Source organism: Stegostoma tigrinum, chromosome 2, assembly GCF_030684315.1.
Source record: "Stegostoma tigrinum isolate sSteTig4 chromosome 2, sSteTig4.hap1, whole genome shotgun sequence".
NCBI classification, from domain to species: domain Eukaryota; kingdom Metazoa; phylum Chordata; class Chondrichthyes; order Orectolobiformes; family Stegostomatidae; genus Stegostoma; species Stegostoma tigrinum.
Genome location: NC_081355.1, coordinates 18,940,367 through 18,958,730, shown reverse-complemented (window position 1 = coordinate 18,958,730; position 18,364 = coordinate 18,940,367). Strand labels below are relative to the sequence as shown.

The window sequence follows — 18,364 nt, the reverse complement described above, 5'->3', positions numbered from 1 at the left end:
GAATGATCTAGCTTGAATGTCAAGACTCTGATTCATTTCATTTTTGACTCCTTATCGGAAGAATTAGTTTATCTGCATCTACTTTAATATATTCCTCCATCAACTTAAACATCTTGATTAGGACACCCCCCAGCTTTCTACACTTAGGGGAAAAGAGCCACGTTAATGCAACCTGTAAACATGATTTAACCTGCTTTAGCTCAGAAATCACGCTGTTGAAGCTGTGCTACACCCACACTAGGGCCAGTTTCTCCTTCCAGAGACGACATGCTTCAAAACTGAATATAGTATTCTGAAATGGTCTGATGAAAATGCCTTGGAATTGAAAGATCCTTTCCTTTCCTGGGCATTCCAGTTTCCCTATCAGTAAGGTGTTTCTCCACCATCTTTTGCTTTTTAAGACCATCCCCTTAAATTAATCTTTTTGATGAAGCTTTCACTCACCACCTTAACTTATCTATCTTTAGCCTGGCAGCCATTCTTTTATGATCACGCCAGTGTGACGTCCATTAGAACATCAACCTATATTTCCAGAACAGTGTGAATGAAATTTGTTGTCACTGTTGATGACTCAGGGATTTATCCTGCAGCATGCACTTTGTGGGGCTGTTCCAGAGAGATTGGTATCTCTAGCAGAGGACGACAAGAGAGAAAAATGGCCCGATTTGGAATCTGGCTCAAGTTTGAAGGCATTATGATCACTGCCATGGAATTGGGCATTGAATTGCAAGATGTGCTCATGATTACACATCAGTAGGATGTTGAGAGACTGTAATCCCCTTTGTTTCCAGTACAAGACATATTAGCATAAACACCTACAAAGCACATGCAAGGAGGCAATGACATTCTGCACCATTGGGAAACCTGCAAACCGAGTGAATTACATACTCCAACTGCTGGGGAGAATAAAATGTAATTGGTTTCCATGGATTAGAAAGCGTCAGTGCCCTATTCTGAACCACAATGGATGGCAAACTGAGAGATAGCTCCAGATGTGGTCTAGAAGGAAACTGACTCATAAATGTTGATGTGATAATGGGAACTGCAGATGCTGGAGAAGCCAAGATAACAAAGTGTGGAGTTGGATGAACACAGCAAACCAAGCAGAATTTCAGGAGTACAAAAGCTGATGTTTTGCGCCTAGACCCTTCATCAGAGAGGCTCTCTGATGAAGGGTCTAGGCCCGAAACGTCAGCTTTTGTACTCCTGAGATGCTGCTTGGCCTGCTGTGTTCATCCAGCTCCACACTTTGTTATCATAAATGTTGATGGTTGTGTTCACCTTCACAGCCACTGTCAACATCGGTCCAATCCTGCAGGTGTGGTTGCAGCAGGAGGCAGATTTCAGTCAGAACGTCTGTGGTAAATCTAGATGTCTCACGTACAGTACCACAGTGAAGGAGAGGAGCATTGCTTCTGACTTTCCAGCTGGATACGGCCCCTGCTCAGAGCCTTTCTCTCTTTTCTCCTCCACTTCCTATCCTATCTGACCCACCCTGTGTATATCAGCTCCTTCTCTTAGTCGTGCAAGTCAAGGGGAAATGCCCTCTTCTAGTCAAGAGGATCAACTACTACTAAGCCCAGATCTGGGGCCAACAGGTGCCAAAGCCTTCATGTCAGACTCAAATCTTTCAGCATCTGCCACACCACTCTCTCTGGATACTGCAACTTTAATGAATATAGAAGTCATTAAACAAGTAATTGTATAATTATAACAACAATCAAAATAAATCAATTAGCAACATGCCTATAAATAACATTCGCACAGCACTAGTGTCAGCCCTTCCTGTTAGATGCATGATCAAACAGATATGATGAAGAAATAATGCTAGGTAGAGCACGAGCTGTAGTGGCAACCCTGATTTTGAATCGGTATTAAACACTGACTGATGTCATCATGTGCTTAATCTATATACCACTGCAACACTCTAACATTTTTACCAAAATGGTATCCAACACGGCTTATACCAGAGGAGTGAATGTTCATAACAGATACACGTTACGCCAGAAACTGGGCACTGCCCATTGGAATTAATTGGCCATTAATTTCAAAAATGCCCTTAACAATGAGGCAATATCAGTTAGTTTGATCATACACCACTTTTTGTACCTTGAACCCATGTCCCGGTGAGGACTGAATTATGGCAGAAACAAAAATTGTAGTTGCTGGAAAAGCTCAGCAGGCCCGGCAGTGTCTGTGAAGAGAGATAAAAGTTCCTGTTTCAGGACAACAGACCCAAAACATTTCATCTGACTTCTCTCCAGAGATGCTGCCAGACCTGCTGAACTCTTCCAACAACTTCTGTTTTTGTTTCTGATTTACAGCATCCACAGTTCTTTTGGTTTTAAAGGCAGAAACTAGTTTGAGTTATGACTCATTGTTCAAAACTTCTTGCTTTATTGCTTAACTCACCCCAGTTTCAAAACGACCTGTTCCACTCAATACACACCATGTCATAACTAGCATTACATTACTTCTGTTCTGCAAATCATTCACTTTCTGGATGTATGCTCAAGTGGCTGTTGCATTGATTGACACACATTTCTGCTCCTGGGAGAGAGGGGAGGATTCCCACCTTTGTGAATCCGATCTTTAAAAATGGCTGCCCATACATTGGATTTTGCACCTGGGTGGACAGTCTGGATTTTATGTTGGAGTGGACAACCATGGAAGAACTGTAGAGGCTGCTGGGTGGACTGGGCAGAAAGTCTGTCTTGGGAAACTGACGCAATGGCCTAACGTTTAAAATAAAGAATAAATGTGAAATGTCCCTCCATCACTAAGCCCCCAGCCTTGCACGCACTCTCTATGCCAGCCCATACCACCTAACTATCACATTTTTTACCCATTCATCATTTTACATGCTGTCAAATGCTCCTGGCCACCTCTATTTAAGATGTTCACAAGGGATGCCTTCTTATTTACATCAAAACGGCTATGGTGGTATTTCTAATACCCTTTGTGTTGTGTGACAAAGACCTATGTTATTCTTTTAGCCCCAAGTCACAGCCTCAAAACCAAAAGACATAATGAGACCCATCACTTTATCATTCTTCTTTCCCTTCAGCATGCTTCACACGTTCTGATTTAGTTGCACTCAGTGCCCATACAGCTCATTCTGTTGCCTGCCTTGTGTTTTCAGGCTTGTCAGCAGTAGACATAGGACGCCCCCTGTGGGAGTTCCTATGAGCAATCTGCCGGCCCACAAATGGGAAGAAGCATCACAGAAAAGTTGTAAATATGGCACACACAGCCTCTTCATGTCCCCTAAAACATTCCCAACAACCCTTATGTTTCCTCAAGTGGTCAGGCCGTATTAGGTCTATCCTACCTACCTCCTATGGCACCTCATACAGTCCATGCCAAAGTATGCCTCCTCCACATAACACCCGCACCTTCTCATACATATCCTTCATGCCAACCTGTTACCCCTGCTTTGCATTCCTTTATAGATACATTGCTAAGTCAACCTATGATCACAATTAGCTATTTTTCTTTTACTTTTCCTTTATACCTACTATGCAAACATACAAAACATGCACGATGAGCAGAACTCAGGATCTATGCTGAAATAAGATCACATAAAGTTTGATAAAATAAAGTTCTAAGTTTCCATTGCAGACTTCATTAAATTGAAAAGAAACTCTCATTCATAAAAAAATATTGTGCTTGCATTCATTCGACCATATAAACCTTTATAGCAATTAGCATTTCATTCATGATCCCTTAGAAGGAGCACTGGAATCATGAATTCCACCTTTGAGAGTCTATAACTACTTGTAGCCGCCAGTTAAATATTGAAATGGAAGATGTCCTGCTGTGATTTTGGATGGTTGTGAAATCAATCGTGCAATATTCACCCAGGAATGGAAGCCTTGGGTTTATTTCAACAGACAGAATGAAGTAACAAACAGTCCTACTCTTTAACTTTTCTATCAGTTTTCCATGTGTTTAAAGGATTGGACTTTTAAATGTCATGACAGCTTAACAGTTACCTTTAGCAGATTCTTTGACTGGCCTTGTTAACACTTTCTACCGATCCACTTGACAGTTTTTGACTCGTCCCTTTCTTATGCCGTCTTCAGATGTAATCTGAAAGTTGTTTTTAAAGAATTTTGATAGCTCTGTTGACAGTTCTAATGATCTGGAAAATAATGTGTTTATGCACATTTTACACACATTTCTGCAACCTTTTAACAATCCCAATAACCACCTGAACCACGCCAAAAGGGAACTTCTCCTCCCAAGGCAATCCCAGTACCCGATCCAAACGAATACCTTGTTTCTCTGTGGGGAAACCCTAGCTATCCAAAGAAGTGCACATAAATTTCAGAGCTGCCCTTGTCAGGACTCCTCTGTACAAATGGAGTTTCAAGCTCACATGTTACCAAAATTGCACCTCTACAGTGGCAGTTAATGCTTTAAATGGCTAGCTGCCTCCAAAGCTGTACTTGCACAATTGCCAACTTAAACTGTGTTCTCATTCCCAGTGATAACACAAGTGCTAAGTTCAAGGACAGGACTGATGATTTCTGGGGTCATCTGCTATTTTTGCCACAACAGAGCAAAAATCAGACCTTTGTATTTCTGGACAGATTCAGATGTCTAAAGCAGGTCATTATAGTGTTTCCTACTGACATTTGCTGTGCTTTTATTACCTTCAGATCAGACACTGGGCTGACTGCGAGAGAGAAAAATATCTTGTGCAGGTGGACTCTTTGCCACATTCACTGGAATCTCTAAGACAAATGCAGGAAAAATATAATTCCTTCTACAGCCAGGCTGCGGTAAGTCTCACATACCACTCATGCTTCAGAGTCGTGGGAAATGTTACAATAAACACGCAGCGTGCATTGACTTTCGATGAAATAAAACCTAGGCCTGCAGTCCCCAATGGAAAACTAGTAGATAAATCCAACTGTACCTTTTTTGTTCATTGTTAAGTCTTCAAGTTATCTGATAGTGAAAAGAATGATTACTCAGAATTTGCTTCACTTTTGGGAAACTATTCATAAAACAGCAGAGGGATTATGAAGACACTGCAGATAAAGCTGATCTGATTACCTGCGGTGAAATAACAAAGAACAAGGGATTAGGATGGTTCACAGCACACTAAACAAAACTTCATGTCAGGAATTTATTGGGGTAAAGGTACCACTTTATACTTTATCAATGGATTTTTCAGATTGTTAGCATGAGACTGAAACACTAAACAGTAAGATAATCCATTCTCAAAGTTTTCAGTTTATAGTTTTTGCATTGTTCAAATGGTTCAATGTATATCAGCTTTACATGTTAAAGTGGGATATAATATGTTTAATTGGCGCTCAGAATGCATTTTAGTTGAAGGGACTATTTTCAAAAGCCTCAGAGAAAACTGATACTTGTCTTTATTCATTTGTGGGGCATGGCTGGTCTACTCTATTTTCTATCCTGATTTGCAAAAGTGTGGAGAGCTGTCTTCCTGAGTCTAAAACATATCTTGGGATGCAGGAAAACACACAGTGCCGTTGGGAAGAGAATTCCATTGTTGCACTATGTAGTGTGACACTGAATGATATCACCGTGAGGTTCCAGGTCTTCAGGACTGTAGAATATTTACTAATCTCTCTGTCTCAGTGTTAAAAATTGTGCAAACTCCACACACATTCTCCCCATGCGGTTTCCTTCGGGTGCTCCAGTTACCTCGCACAGTCCAAAGATGTGCAGGCTAGGTGGATTGGCCATGCTAAACAGCCCGTAGTATTCTGGGTGTGTAGGTTTGGTGGCTTACAGGGAGGATGGGTCTGGGTGGGATGTTGTGTCGTTCAGAGTGGACTTGTTGGGCTGAAGGGCCTGTTTCCATACTGTAGGGATTCTAGGATTCTATGATTTCTTGACAGTTGTGAGGCATCTTTTAATACTTGGTGGATTTGTTGGAAGTGTGGCCCAAAAGACTGCTCTCTGAGGTTCATTGCTGCAAAAAGAGGCCTGTGGATAGATAACTCAGTGCGGAGCTGGATGAACACTGCAGGCCAGGCAGCATCAGAGGAGCAGGAAAGTTGACGTTTCGGGCCAGGACCCTTTTTCAGAAAAATATCCGAAACGTCAGCTTCCCTGTTGCTCTGGTGCTGCCTGGCCTGCTGCATTCCTCCAGCTCCATACTGTGTTACCTCTGACTCTAGCAACTGCATCTCTTGCTATCCCTGTGGATAGATAGGTGCTTGTCTCTTTTGGAGAAACCCTCTGTTGCCTTTACATCAACTCACTCCCAAACTCAACTCTCATTGTTCCTGTACTTGTTGAGCTACATTGACTTCTGATATGGCCGTGCTTTGATTTTAAAATTCCCATCGTTGTTTCAAATCCCTGCATGATTTGCCTAATCCAGACTTAAGACCCTCCAAAATGAGTGCCTCCTCCAATTTTAGTCTCTTGCCTATTCTCAACTTTCTTGTTCCACCAAAAGATAGAATACCGTTAACTGCCCAGGGAGACCAAAAACGTTGAAAAGCCCTCTCTGAAAGCCTCTGCAATCTCACTCACCTTCTCTGAAAAGCTTCTTAGAACGTTGCTCTTTGACTAAACATTTGGTCCTTTATCCTAATATTTCCCCATGTCGCTTCATGCCAAATTTTGATGAATAATTGTCCCTCTGTGGCTCCTTAGAGTGTTTCACCGTGTATAAATGCAAGTTGTATATTAACATGTCCAGATAAATGGTCACGGCTATATTAAGAGCACCACTGTTTCAAAAGGTAACTGTTGACATCTCCCACTTAGTAATAAAAAGATCAAATGCACAAGCAATTAAACAACAGTAAAACATATATGTACATATAATGACAGTGAATGTAACAGTGAAATGGACTTTTTTTTCTGTAAAAGATCAGAGATTTATTATGATGTCATTTGAACTATGAGACAGACAAGGTAGATCATAATTGAGTGCAGAGTTTAACTGTGATTTTGTTTTACAGCAACAATACAAAAGGGGCATGCAATTGATCAAGGATGCTGGCCATCTAAACGGTCAAACACACAAAGAGCTGCGATACTTGGGTGAAAAAATCGAGGATTTCAAGCAGTTTTTGAGTAACTTCATCAACAGGCTGGAAAAGTGGAGGACAGATTTGGACAACATAGTGAATTTGCATGAATTTTATGAGACAGTAAGTGGCATGTAGTGCAGCTTTTATCTGACACCACTGATTTGCTCTCTGTTTTGTTGACTGTGTTGCAGTTTATGTTATTGGGACTTTTTCTATTAATTAATTGTATGTAAGACCTTTGTTAAACAAAACAGAAAAAAACATTGTAAAATCTGACAATATTTTGAATATTGGGAATTTTGAGTCGCAGCGTGAAGTTGGATGTTACCTCCATTAAATATAAGGGTTAACATAAGGTTTTGACCACAGGTAGTTCACCTAGAATGCGCTATAGGAAATTGCCATAGAAAATCGCATTATAGGGAAATTGCTATACCTGTACAGCAAAAAGTTTGCATTATTCAAGCAGCGTCTGGTATTCATCAGTCTCATTACAGCTGATTCGCATCAAAGAAACATGCTTTTATAGCAGAACAACCTGTACACAACAGTTGTGTAGGTCCAAGATAATAAAATGTGAGGCTGGATGAACACAGCAGGCCAAGCAGCATCTCAGGAGCACAAAAGCTGACGTTTCGGGCCAGGACCCTTCATCAGAGAGGGGGATGGGGAGAGGGAACTGGAATAAATAGGGAGAGAGGGGGAGGCGGACCGAAGATGGAGAGTAAAGAAGATAGGTGGAGAGAGTATAGGTGGGGAGGTAGGGAGGGGATAGGTCAGTCCAGGGAAGACGGACAGGTCAAGGAGGTGGGATGAGGTTAGTAGGTAGATGGGGGTGCGGCTTGGGGTGGGAGGAAGGGATGGGTGAGAGGAAGAACCGGTTAGGGAGGCAGAGACAGGTTGGACTGGTTTTGGGATGCAGTGGGTGGGGGGGAAGAGCTGGGCTAGTTGTGTGGTGCAGTGGGGGGAGGGGACGAACTGGGCTGGTTTAGGGATGTAGTAGGGGAAGGGGAGATTTTGAAACTGGTGAAGTCCACATTGATACCATTAGGCTGCAGGGTTCCCAAGCAGAATATGAGTTGCTGTTCCTGCAACTTCGGGTTGGCATCATTGTGGCAGTGCAGGAGGCCCATGATGGACATGTCACCTAGAGAATGGGAGGGGGAGTGGAAATGGTTTGCGACTGGGAGGTGCAGTTATTTGTTGCGAACTGAGCGGAGGTGTTCTGCAAAGCGGTCTCCAAGCCTCCGCTTGGTTTCCCCAATGTAGAGGAAGCCACACCGGGTACAGTGGATGCAGTATACCACATTGGCAGATGTGCAGGTGAACCTCTGCTTAATGTGGAATGTCATCTTGGGGCCTGGGATAGGGGTGAGGGAGGAGGTGTGGGGACAAGTGTAGCATTTCCTGTGGTTGCAGGGGAAGGTGCCGGGTGTGGTGGGGTTGGAGGGCAGTGTGGAGCGAACAAGGGAGTCACGGAGAGAGTGGTCTCTCCGGAAAGCAGACAGGGGTGGGGATGGAAAAATGTCTTGGGTGGTGGGGTCGGATTGTAAATGGTGGAAGTGTCGGAGGATGATGCGTTGTATCTGGAGGTTGGTAGGGTGGTGTGTGAGAACGAGGGGGATCCTCTTAGGGCGGTTGTGGCGGGGGCGGGGTGCGAGGGATGTGTTGCGGGAAATACGGGAGACGCGGTCAAGGACGTTCTCGATCACTGTGGGGGGAAAGTTGCGGTCCTTGAAGAACTTGGACATCTGGGATGTGCGGGAGTGGAATGTCTTATCGTGGGAGCAGATGCGGCGGAGGTGGAGGAATTGGGAATAGGGAATGGAATTTCTGCAGGAGGGTGGGTGGGAGGAGGTGTATTCTAGGTAGCTGTGGGAGTTGGTGGGCTTGAAATGGACATCAGTTACAAGCTGGTTGCCTGAGATGGAGACTGAGAGGTCCAGGAAGGTGAGGGATGTGCTGGAGATGGCCCAGGTGAACTGAAGGTTGGGGTGGAAGATGTTGGTGAAGTGGATGAACTGTTCGAGCTCCTCTGGGGAGCAAGAGGCGGCGCCGATACTGTCATCAATGTACCGGAGGAAGAGGTGGGGTTTGGGGCCTGTGTAGGTGCGGAAGAGGGACTGTTCCACGTAACCTACAAAGAGGCAGGCATAGCTGGGGCCCATGCGGGTGCCCTCCACGTAACCTACAAAGAGGCAGGCATAGCTGGGGCCCATGCGGGTGCCCTCCACGTAACCTACAAAGAGGCAGGCATAGCTGGGGCCCATGCGGGTGCCCTCCACGTAACCTACAAAAGAGGCAGGCATAGCTGGGGCCCATGCGGGTGCCCAGTTGTGTAGGTCCCATTGTTGACCTTGTGCTAAAACTCTGCTGACAATTCATCAGTTGGGAATCAGCCCTGAAAAGTTAATCTGTTTCTATTATAGATGTGCCAGTTACAGTCCACTTAAATCCCAAAAATATTTTGTGATCTTGTTGTATTTCGCAAAACTTTTGCATCTGTTGAAGAGTCTGTCAGACATGAATGTGTTTTGTTGAAATGTTTTCCAGTTGGGTGGTATGGTCAGTGACCCAGTGGTTAGCACTGCTGCCTCCCAGTGCCAGTGATCTGGGTTCAGTTCCACCCTCAGGCAACTGTCTGTGTGGAGTTTGCACATTATCCCTGTGTCTGTTTGGGTTTCCTCCAGGTGCTCCAGTTTCATCCCACTGTCCAAAGACTCGCAGGTTAGGTGGATTAGCCAGAGAAATGCAGGGTTACAAAGATGGGATAGGCGTAGGTCTGGATGGGATTCCCTTCTGAGGGTCAGTGTGACTTGATGGTTCAAATGGCCTGCTTCCACACTCTAGGGATTCTATAAGTCCTGTTTGCTCCTTTGGTTTCTTATTGTCTACAGACTTCTACATGTGTATATTAAACCCTATACATTTTCTATACAAATTTGCCGTGAGGTGAGAGAATTCCTTTACTTGAAGTACTTTTCTATCTGTTTTACTGATTGAATTTTTTTTCTGACTTTTAAAAAAAGTTGTGTGATTTCTTAAAGAAATAAATTGATTTGGATTGATTGATCCTGAAATGGCGACTGTCACTAAAATGAAAATATAGTTTCATTTCTTATTTATTGTGATCTTTTCTGCTTTCATTATTAGGCTGACCAGTGGGTTTTGCACTGCAATGATTATCTAAGGCAGTTGAAAGTGGACGAGCAAAGCACCTTAGACTGTACCACAGCTGTGATTCAGAGCTTGGAAAGATACCACCAGGATGCTATCAAGTTCAATGCAGAAAATTTCCAGGAGATGAACGAGATGGTCCTTAGCCTCGGCAGCGCTAGAGAATTGAAACAGTGGAACATCCAGTGGGTGAAGTGCCAACAAACAAGGCATCTTTTGGAAGAGGTCTTGGCCACGGCTATCAGAATCCATGAGGGCCACAGCAACAACTTGGCCACTAAAGTAGACTCTGAGGATGACGGTCCCCGGACCAGCGGTGAGTTTGACACGGAAGGATCTGATGAGCTTGGAGACTCTTTGTCTCAAAGAGCCACAGAGAATATGGAGAATGGCACATGGCCTGATGAGTCAGTGCATCATCAGGAACACGATCAGGTTTTTGTGGCATCAGAATGCCCTGCTCCGTCACATTATGAAGAGTCCCGCCAAAGTGTCGACGCATCGTCTAGGTTCAGCACGACCTCTCTATCCTCAATTCCAGCTGGTGGCAGGCTATGCGGCGGCAGCATCTTCTACAAAGATCTCGACAACTGCGCCGTGAGTTCGTCTGCTGCATCCTGCCACTCGGAGCCTGCCTGCTCGCTGGCACCTCGGCACAAAAAGCAGCCGTTGAAAAAGATCATGAAGAAGGCCCAGAGCTTTGAGTTGTGGCAGCGGGAGAGTAGCCACGTTGAAGCTGGCAGGCACGGCAACACCGGAGTTTACATCAAAGGCTTGGAGGTGGTCAGTAATGTAGTGGCTGACAAAAATCGGGTTTTCAGATCAGAGCTAAAAAGCCCGGTGTTGACCAGGACCCGCAGCTTACCGATATCTTCCAGGATGCTCCATCCACATGCAGAAGAAGCTAAGCGAACTGGGAGGTAATGATTTTATTAGTTATCAGAACTTTGATGCAATAATTGGAAATATTTCCAGCTTTAACTCAGAGAAGGCTCTGCATTATCAACCTAAACTAGCGATAGGTCATTCGATGCCCCCAGCCTGTTGTGCTGTTCATTTTGATCATCGCTGTTTTCTTTCTCAGTTGGATTTAACCACCACTCCTCCTTGGTGACTTTACCCAATTAAAAATCTTTTTATTGCGGCCTTCTTCAGGTTGCAGTTGGGCAGGACCTTGGCGAGGCCCCTATTGGAATACGGCATTCAATTCTGGTCTCCCTGCTTTAGGAAGGAAGTTGTTAAATATGAAAGGGAGCAGAAAAGATTGACAAAGATTTTGCCAGGGTTGGAAGTATGTACAATGGGGAGAGGCAGAATAGGCCAGGGCTATTTTCTTTGGAGAGTCTGAGGTTGAGGGATGACCTTATAGAGGTTTATAAAATCGTGGGGAGCAGGGATAGTGTGGGGGAGTCCAAAGCTAGAGGGCATAGCTTTAAGGGGAGAGAGGAAATATATAAAGGAGACCTAAGGGCAACTTTTTTATGCAGAGAGTGGTGCATGTATGGAATGGGCTGCCAGAGGAAGTGGTGGAGGCTAGTACCATTACAACATTTAAAAGGCATCTGGATGGGTAAATGAATAGAAAGGTCCTAGAGGGATATGAGTCAAATGCTGGCAAATAGGACTAGATTGGTTTAGGATATCTGGTCAGCATGGACAAGTTGGACTGAAGGTTCGGTTTCCCAGTAGTACAACTCTATGGCTCTATGACTGTATGACCTCAACACCCACATCCTTTTGGAGAGAATGATAAATAGATTTCCAGATGGCAGAGAAACGAAATCTTCATTTTGTGCTAATGTCTCTCTGCCAATCACTGAAATTCAGTCTGAATCTTTCACCCTTGGGATGCACTGACTAGATCATTGAACCAGTTGGTGCGGATGTAAGGATATATTTTAAGAATTCAAATTAATGCTTTGCAGTACTTCAGATTCCAAGCTTATAAAATTCCCTCCAGAAGTTGCATCCTTATTTCGGATATTAATTTTTTAGACTGGTGACATTAATTTTTCATGGTGGATATCTTATTTCACAATCTCTCAGTTGGAAGAGTATAAAAATTGGAGCTACATGTTTTTAGACAGAATGTAGGATTTCAACTTTCTGTTAGACATCCTGCATTAGCAACAAAGCAGTCATGTCAGTATGAAAGTTGATTGATTTGACAAAATTATACTTAGCTCGAGAGTAATTGAGATCCACGTCAGCTCAACTGTGATTTTTTTGATGGTGGTTACCCAGTTAAATAATCTTGGAAGTCATAACTTAATAAGTTATCATGATGGCAGTGTATTCCATGGAGGGATTCAAATATATTCAGTTTCTTTACCAAGGGAGTAGTTACACTGTGCAATTTGTTACTATCAGGAAGGCAAATATCAAAGATATATGTAAAGTGAATCTCTATAAGCATTTACATGAGAAAGAGATAAGTATTTATGCTAACATGGTTAGATGAGGAAGGGTGCAAAGGGAGAGCATTGAGTATAAATAGTTTACAGATTTGTTTGGCTCAATGACCTGTTGCTGTGCTATACATTCTGTGTACTTGAAAAAGAACTGAAACTGTCTCACAAATGATGCAGCCTATGTATCAAGAGTCAGTTCATAGGATTTGTAACCCCATTCAACTTTCAAAGCTTAGCAGGAAAGATCTACTAAGTCATAGGATGAAATACAATGGATGAGTTCAAGAGAATTCGTGCTTCTATTCACACAGCTAAAAGATATTCAAACTGTGTGTCCTCCTTTATTTCACCACAGTAAGCTGCAGCATATAATGGATGAAATGATCAGCACAGAAAGGGAGTATGTCAAATCCCTTGGATATATCATAGACCATTACTTTCCAGAGATGGAGAGACTGGACCTGCCCCAGGATCTGCGTGGAAAGCGCACTATCATATTTGGGAACCTGGAGAAGCTCTATGATTTTCATCGCCAGTACTTTCTGAAGGAACTCGAGAACTGCACCAACGGTCCCCTTCAAGTCAGTCACTGCTTCCTCAAGCATGTAAGTCCCCATCCATTCTTACTAAGCAATGTTTTTGTTTGGAGTTAGTTTGAAATATGAAACACACAGAGAGGAACATTTGTCCTGTGCTACTGATCAGAAAATCAAGTGTATTGAGGGCATGTCAACAGAACTTTATTCTTTTGTGCAATGTATGTCAACAAACCCTGGGATAGGCCCTTTTTCAATCTCTTGTACCACTTTGTTCATCACAAAGTCCAATGCACTAAAAGCAAAGTTATGAAGCCCCATCTATCGTCCATCAACTAAAACACAACGTCCAAGTTTAGCCCAATTCTTCTATTGGAAACAATGGAGATAAGGTCATTAAAATGGTGATTGGGCAGAAACCGCTAGACTGGCAAAGCATTCCTCTGCCTCACTAGTTTAACTGTTCAGCTTCTGGCAGCCAGAAAGCCACCCTCCCGAGGCAGGAGAGACCTCAAGAAAATGTGAAACCCCCACCCTGATTGCTGCGATCCAGTTTTAACTTGAGGTTGTAGGAGGCTTCCTTCGTGCAGTTGGTGCCAGAGCAAAACCTGGCCTAAGGCAGCAAGAAAGACCAAGGTGGATGAATTTCATTGTTTTCTGACAGGATATCATGGGAACCAGGAAGTGTGAATGTGGACTCCACAATAAGATTTTAATAAACTGCAGATGAGATGGTGTGAAGGTAACAATCTGTGTGGTTTTGAGAAGCGTAAATGTAATCATCTAAAGTTGTAAAGCTCGTGGGAAGACCAGCTTGTAGTTATCATGCAGCTCAGTCCAAAGGCATAGTCAGATACCGAAAACTTTGCATCGTGAGATTTGGAGCTTTTGGATTTATCACTAATGAAGTATTATGCGTTTATGTCTATTTAAGATGTTCACAAGGGACGCCTTCTTATTTACGTCAAAATGGCTATGGTGGTATTTCTAATACCCTTTGTGTTGTGTGACAAACACCTATGTTATTCTTTTAGTCCCAAATCACAGCCTCAAAACCAAAAGACAAAATGAGACCCATCACTTTACCAGTCTTCTTTCCCTTCAGCATGCTTCACACATTCTGATTCAGTTGCACTCAGAGCCCGTACAGCTCATTCTGTTGCCTGCCTTGTGTTTTCAGGCTTGTCAGCAGTAGACATAGGATGCCCCCTTTGGGAGTTCCTATGAGCAATCTGCCAGCCCACAAATGGGAAGAAGCATCGCAGAAAAGCATCAGGCTGTAAATATGGCACGCACTGCCTCATGCATGCCAAGGCTGCTGCATCCTCTGTGCGCTTATAGTGCTGTCACAGTCTGGCTGATTGATTGAACAAGTGTACTGCGTTGCCTGCCAGTTCAGAATGTATCCAGCTATGGTGTGGGGTCAATTCAGACTCCTGAAGAAACGGGAGGGAGAACAGCAGCAGGCCAGCCGCCCTCTTCCACTCAAATCTCCTGCCTAGAAGCAGGAAAAATGTGTTGTTTCCATTTTATAATGCCTTCACAAAGTTACTGCTAAGGCGTTTTGCCATTCAGGTGTCTGTGTGGGCTTGTTGGGCCGAAGTGCCTGTTTCCACACAGAAGGGAGTCGATATATAAAAAACACAGGAACTGGTTAATCAAAGGAAATGATAAAGACAAAAGGAGGCAAAATGAGAGAAATTGAAGACAGGAAAAATGTACAAGATCAGGGAACATCTGAACTGTTTAAGCTTGTTAGCTACATTTCTAAACAAAAACTGTGTGGAGTTTGCACATTCTCCCCGTGTCTGTGTGGGTTTCCTCTGGGTACTCCGGTTTCCTCCCACAGTCCAAAGATGTGCAGGCTGGATGGATTGGCCATGTTAAATTGCCCCATTGTGTCCACAGATTTCGTAGATTATAAGAGAATGCTCCGAGAGTCGGTTTCGACTTGTTGGGCCGAAGGGCCTATTTCCACACTGTAGGGATTCTGTATAAAAAAAAAGAGCGGCAAACCTTTCAAATTGTTTGCTGTCTTTGCAATACACCCTTCTCCCTCAGCCAGGAAACCATCAAGTCAGTCAGAAAACTTTCTTTATTCAGCGTGGAGGTTTTCAAACAAAGTCTACTTTTTGGATTAGGACAATTTGTGAAAGGAGCATGACACATATGAAGTCATATGTGACTCCATCCCCTCCACAACTGTTAAAAATCATTAACTGTTGAGTATAAAATGGATATGCCTGACTGACTATTAACTCTGCCGTAGTTAAAATTGAGAAAATTGAAGAACTGCGGTGAAACCCAAGTGCTCCCTTCCTCATTTGACGAGAGTATCCACTGAGTCTGCAGTACCTGAAAGCAGCATTTAAAATAGTTTGGGAGTTTTACTGAGACGAGCAAATTCCATTCAAGATGAGTTTAATGAGCAGGTTCCGAGTCTGAGAATGTGGTTTAACTACGTGTTTATTTAACACATTTGGAGCCTTGCAGCACTGCCTGTTTATCCTAATGTTTGCAATTTTAATTTATTTACTTTGTTCATCTAGGAAGAGCAATTCGGGATGTATGCACTGTACAGCAAGAACAAACCCCAGTCTGACGCTCTCCTTGCCAGTTATGGAAATACTTTCTTTAAAGTAGGTGGTGTTTGTGTTTTGAAAAGAGCCAAATTCAATTTCAACCAGTGTGGAGAGAAAAGTGCTTGGAGGTTTAGAAGAGTGATAACTTTGGATTAGAATGTGTAATAATATTGAGAAAAATGTTTCCTTTTTTTCTCAGTGACTACTCTTTCTAGTTTGAGGTTCAAAGTGTTGTTCATTTGATATCCTCTCCAGGGACATGATCACGTATTCCAGACTAACACCCCGATGCATTGTGGGAGTTGCACTTTAGCAGCTGCAGCTTTCGTGGTTGATATTAAATTCTGGCCCCTCATTGAATATTGGAGGATACCATAGTATATTTTGAAGGAAGATTGAAAGAATTACATTTATATACCACTTTGCATGACAACTGAATGTTGAAAGCATTTTACAGCCAAATAAGTACCCATTGAAATGTAATCACTGCCATTTTATAGGAAATGCACCAGTCAATATGGGCACAATGCACTTGCCCAAAACAACAATGTAATGAAGTTAATATATGTTCTGATATTGATTGAGGGGTAACTTTTGGCAATACATAACTCCGCAGCCAAAAATCCTGTCAAGGAATCTTTCATATCCACTCAAACAGGCATCAATTTAATCCCTCGGTTGTAGACAATACTTCCAAGAGTATAATGCTCCCTCAGTTTTGCATTTGAGTGTTAGCCTGGATTTTTATAAGGCACTGGGGTCAGACTTGAACCAGACCATTATGATTCCGAGGTGAATGTGCTACTAACTGAGCCATGGCTAACTCAAATCAAACAATGGTTTAGAAGGGGTGGATGCTAGGAAGTTGTTTCCGTTAGGTGGGGAGGCTAGAACCCGTGGGCACAGCCTTAAAATTAGAGGGGGTAAATTTAAAACTGAAATGAGACGACATTTCTTCAGCCAGAGAGTGGTGGGCCTGTGGAATTCATTGCCGCAGAGTGCAGTGGAGGCCGGGACGTTGGATGCCTTCAAGGCAGAGATGGACAAATTCTTAATCTCAAAAGGAATCAAGGGCTACGGGGAGAGTGCAGGGAAGTGGTGTTGAAATGCCCATAAGTCATGATTTAAATGGCAGAGTGGACTTGATGGGCCGAATGGCCTTACTTCCACTCCTATGTCTTATGGTCTTATGGTCTAAAAGGTGATTTTCTTCAGTGCCCCGGTTAACATCTGACCCTCAGCGTTTGAGATTTTCATGTGTGCAAGTTGGTTGCCTTATTTTCTAAATGTCAAGGAAGACATGACAATAGAACTCCATTGACTATAAAGTGCATTGAAGATTCCGAGAGATGAAACACATTTTTAAAATGTAATTTTGTCTTTTATGTTGTCATAGGTTTGAGTAATAAAACCTGAATAGGCAAGGCAAATTTGCTGAAATCATTTGGCAGGAAGGCTGATCTGTTTTAAGCTGTACATCCTTCATATCAAGCCAGAACCCTCCCCTCAGAAACGTCTGCCAGGGATATGTAGAATATCAGGTTGCCCCAGAGGACCACCCAGCAAAAACAAAGAGCAGTCCGTGGCAGCTTTTTCTTAGATAAATATACTCAGGAGTACATAGGTTGTGGGGAATCCAAAACCAGTGATCACCAATATAATAGTATCGGTAATAAATCCCATGAGAATTTAAGCAAAGTTTATTTACCCAGAAAGTGTACAAAATGTGAAACTTTGCTAACCAAGGCAATCATTTGGATTTATTTAAAGGAAAGCTTTACTTGAGAATAGCTGAAAAAGAAATATTCAAATAAGATTACATGAAGAGTGTCAATAGCTTTTCTGTGTGGATGGTAAACATCGGCATAGGCCAGTTGGATCAAATGGTTTATTTGCATGCTCTCAGCTCAATGTAACTTTATAATATGAAACAATGTGAGTCAATGGTAATGGTGCAAATCAGAGCTGATCAAATTGATTTGTGGAACAGGCTTGAGAGGCTGAATGGCATTCAGCTGTTCTTATTGACTGTATCCATTTATGAATAACTGTCTGACTGTCTAATATTTCTGCAGAATAAGCAGATGTCACTGGGTGATAAGATGGACCTGGCCTCCTACTTACTGAAACCCATCCAGCGGATGAGCAAGTATGCACTGCTGCTCAAGGATATGATCAAACAGTGTTCCAAAACCCAGGAACAGGAGCTCTCTGATCTCCAAGCTGCTGAAGAAATGGTTAAGTTTCAGCTACGTCATGGAAATGACTTGCTAGCCATGGATGCCATTCGTGGATGTGACGTAAGGAAACTTTGTAGTTCTGAGCAAAATGGTTGGAAATCCCATTTTGGCATTTGAAAGCTGCTTTAAGAATCTGGCTGGTGCTTTTGAAGAAAAACACACTCCCCTTGTCCTTTCTCTTTTAATCCTCTACATCTTTGTCGATGGAATGAGTACTCGGGTCTGTTTCCCTTGGGCTTTTGTCTGTCCCATTCTATAAACTGGCACCAGGCTGGTTCTGACAGCATGAAACATGTAACCACCAAGCATTTATTCCTCCTTTTGGTCTTGGTATGTGGGGCCTCGCTTTTTGCCAATTGGTCGTTGTGCTTTTGTACATTACATAAG

At 43.0% G+C, this 18,364-nt stretch overlaps 1 protein-coding gene across 5 annotated transcripts in view; it reads left to right on the top strand.

The window, feature by feature from the left end:
- zgc:158766 (uncharacterized protein LOC100009641 homolog) overlaps positions 1-18,364 on the top strand; it is a 288,496-nt gene that overhangs the window by 253,025 nt on the left and 17,107 nt on the right. For all 5 annotated transcript variants that reach the window (XM_048559826.1, XM_048559809.2, XM_048559817.2 and 2 more), the window contains exons 12-17: positions 4,665-4,787; positions 6,960-7,151; positions 10,185-11,128; positions 12,975-13,224; positions 15,705-15,794; positions 17,813-18,037. In XM_048559826.1, coding sequence (XP_048415783.1) covers positions 4,665-4,787; positions 6,960-7,151; positions 10,185-11,128; positions 12,975-13,224; positions 15,705-15,794; positions 17,813-18,037 — 1,824 coding nt within the window. The remainder of the gene's footprint in view (positions 1-4,664; positions 4,788-6,959; positions 7,152-10,184; positions 11,129-12,974; positions 13,225-15,704; positions 15,795-17,812; positions 18,038-18,364) is intronic.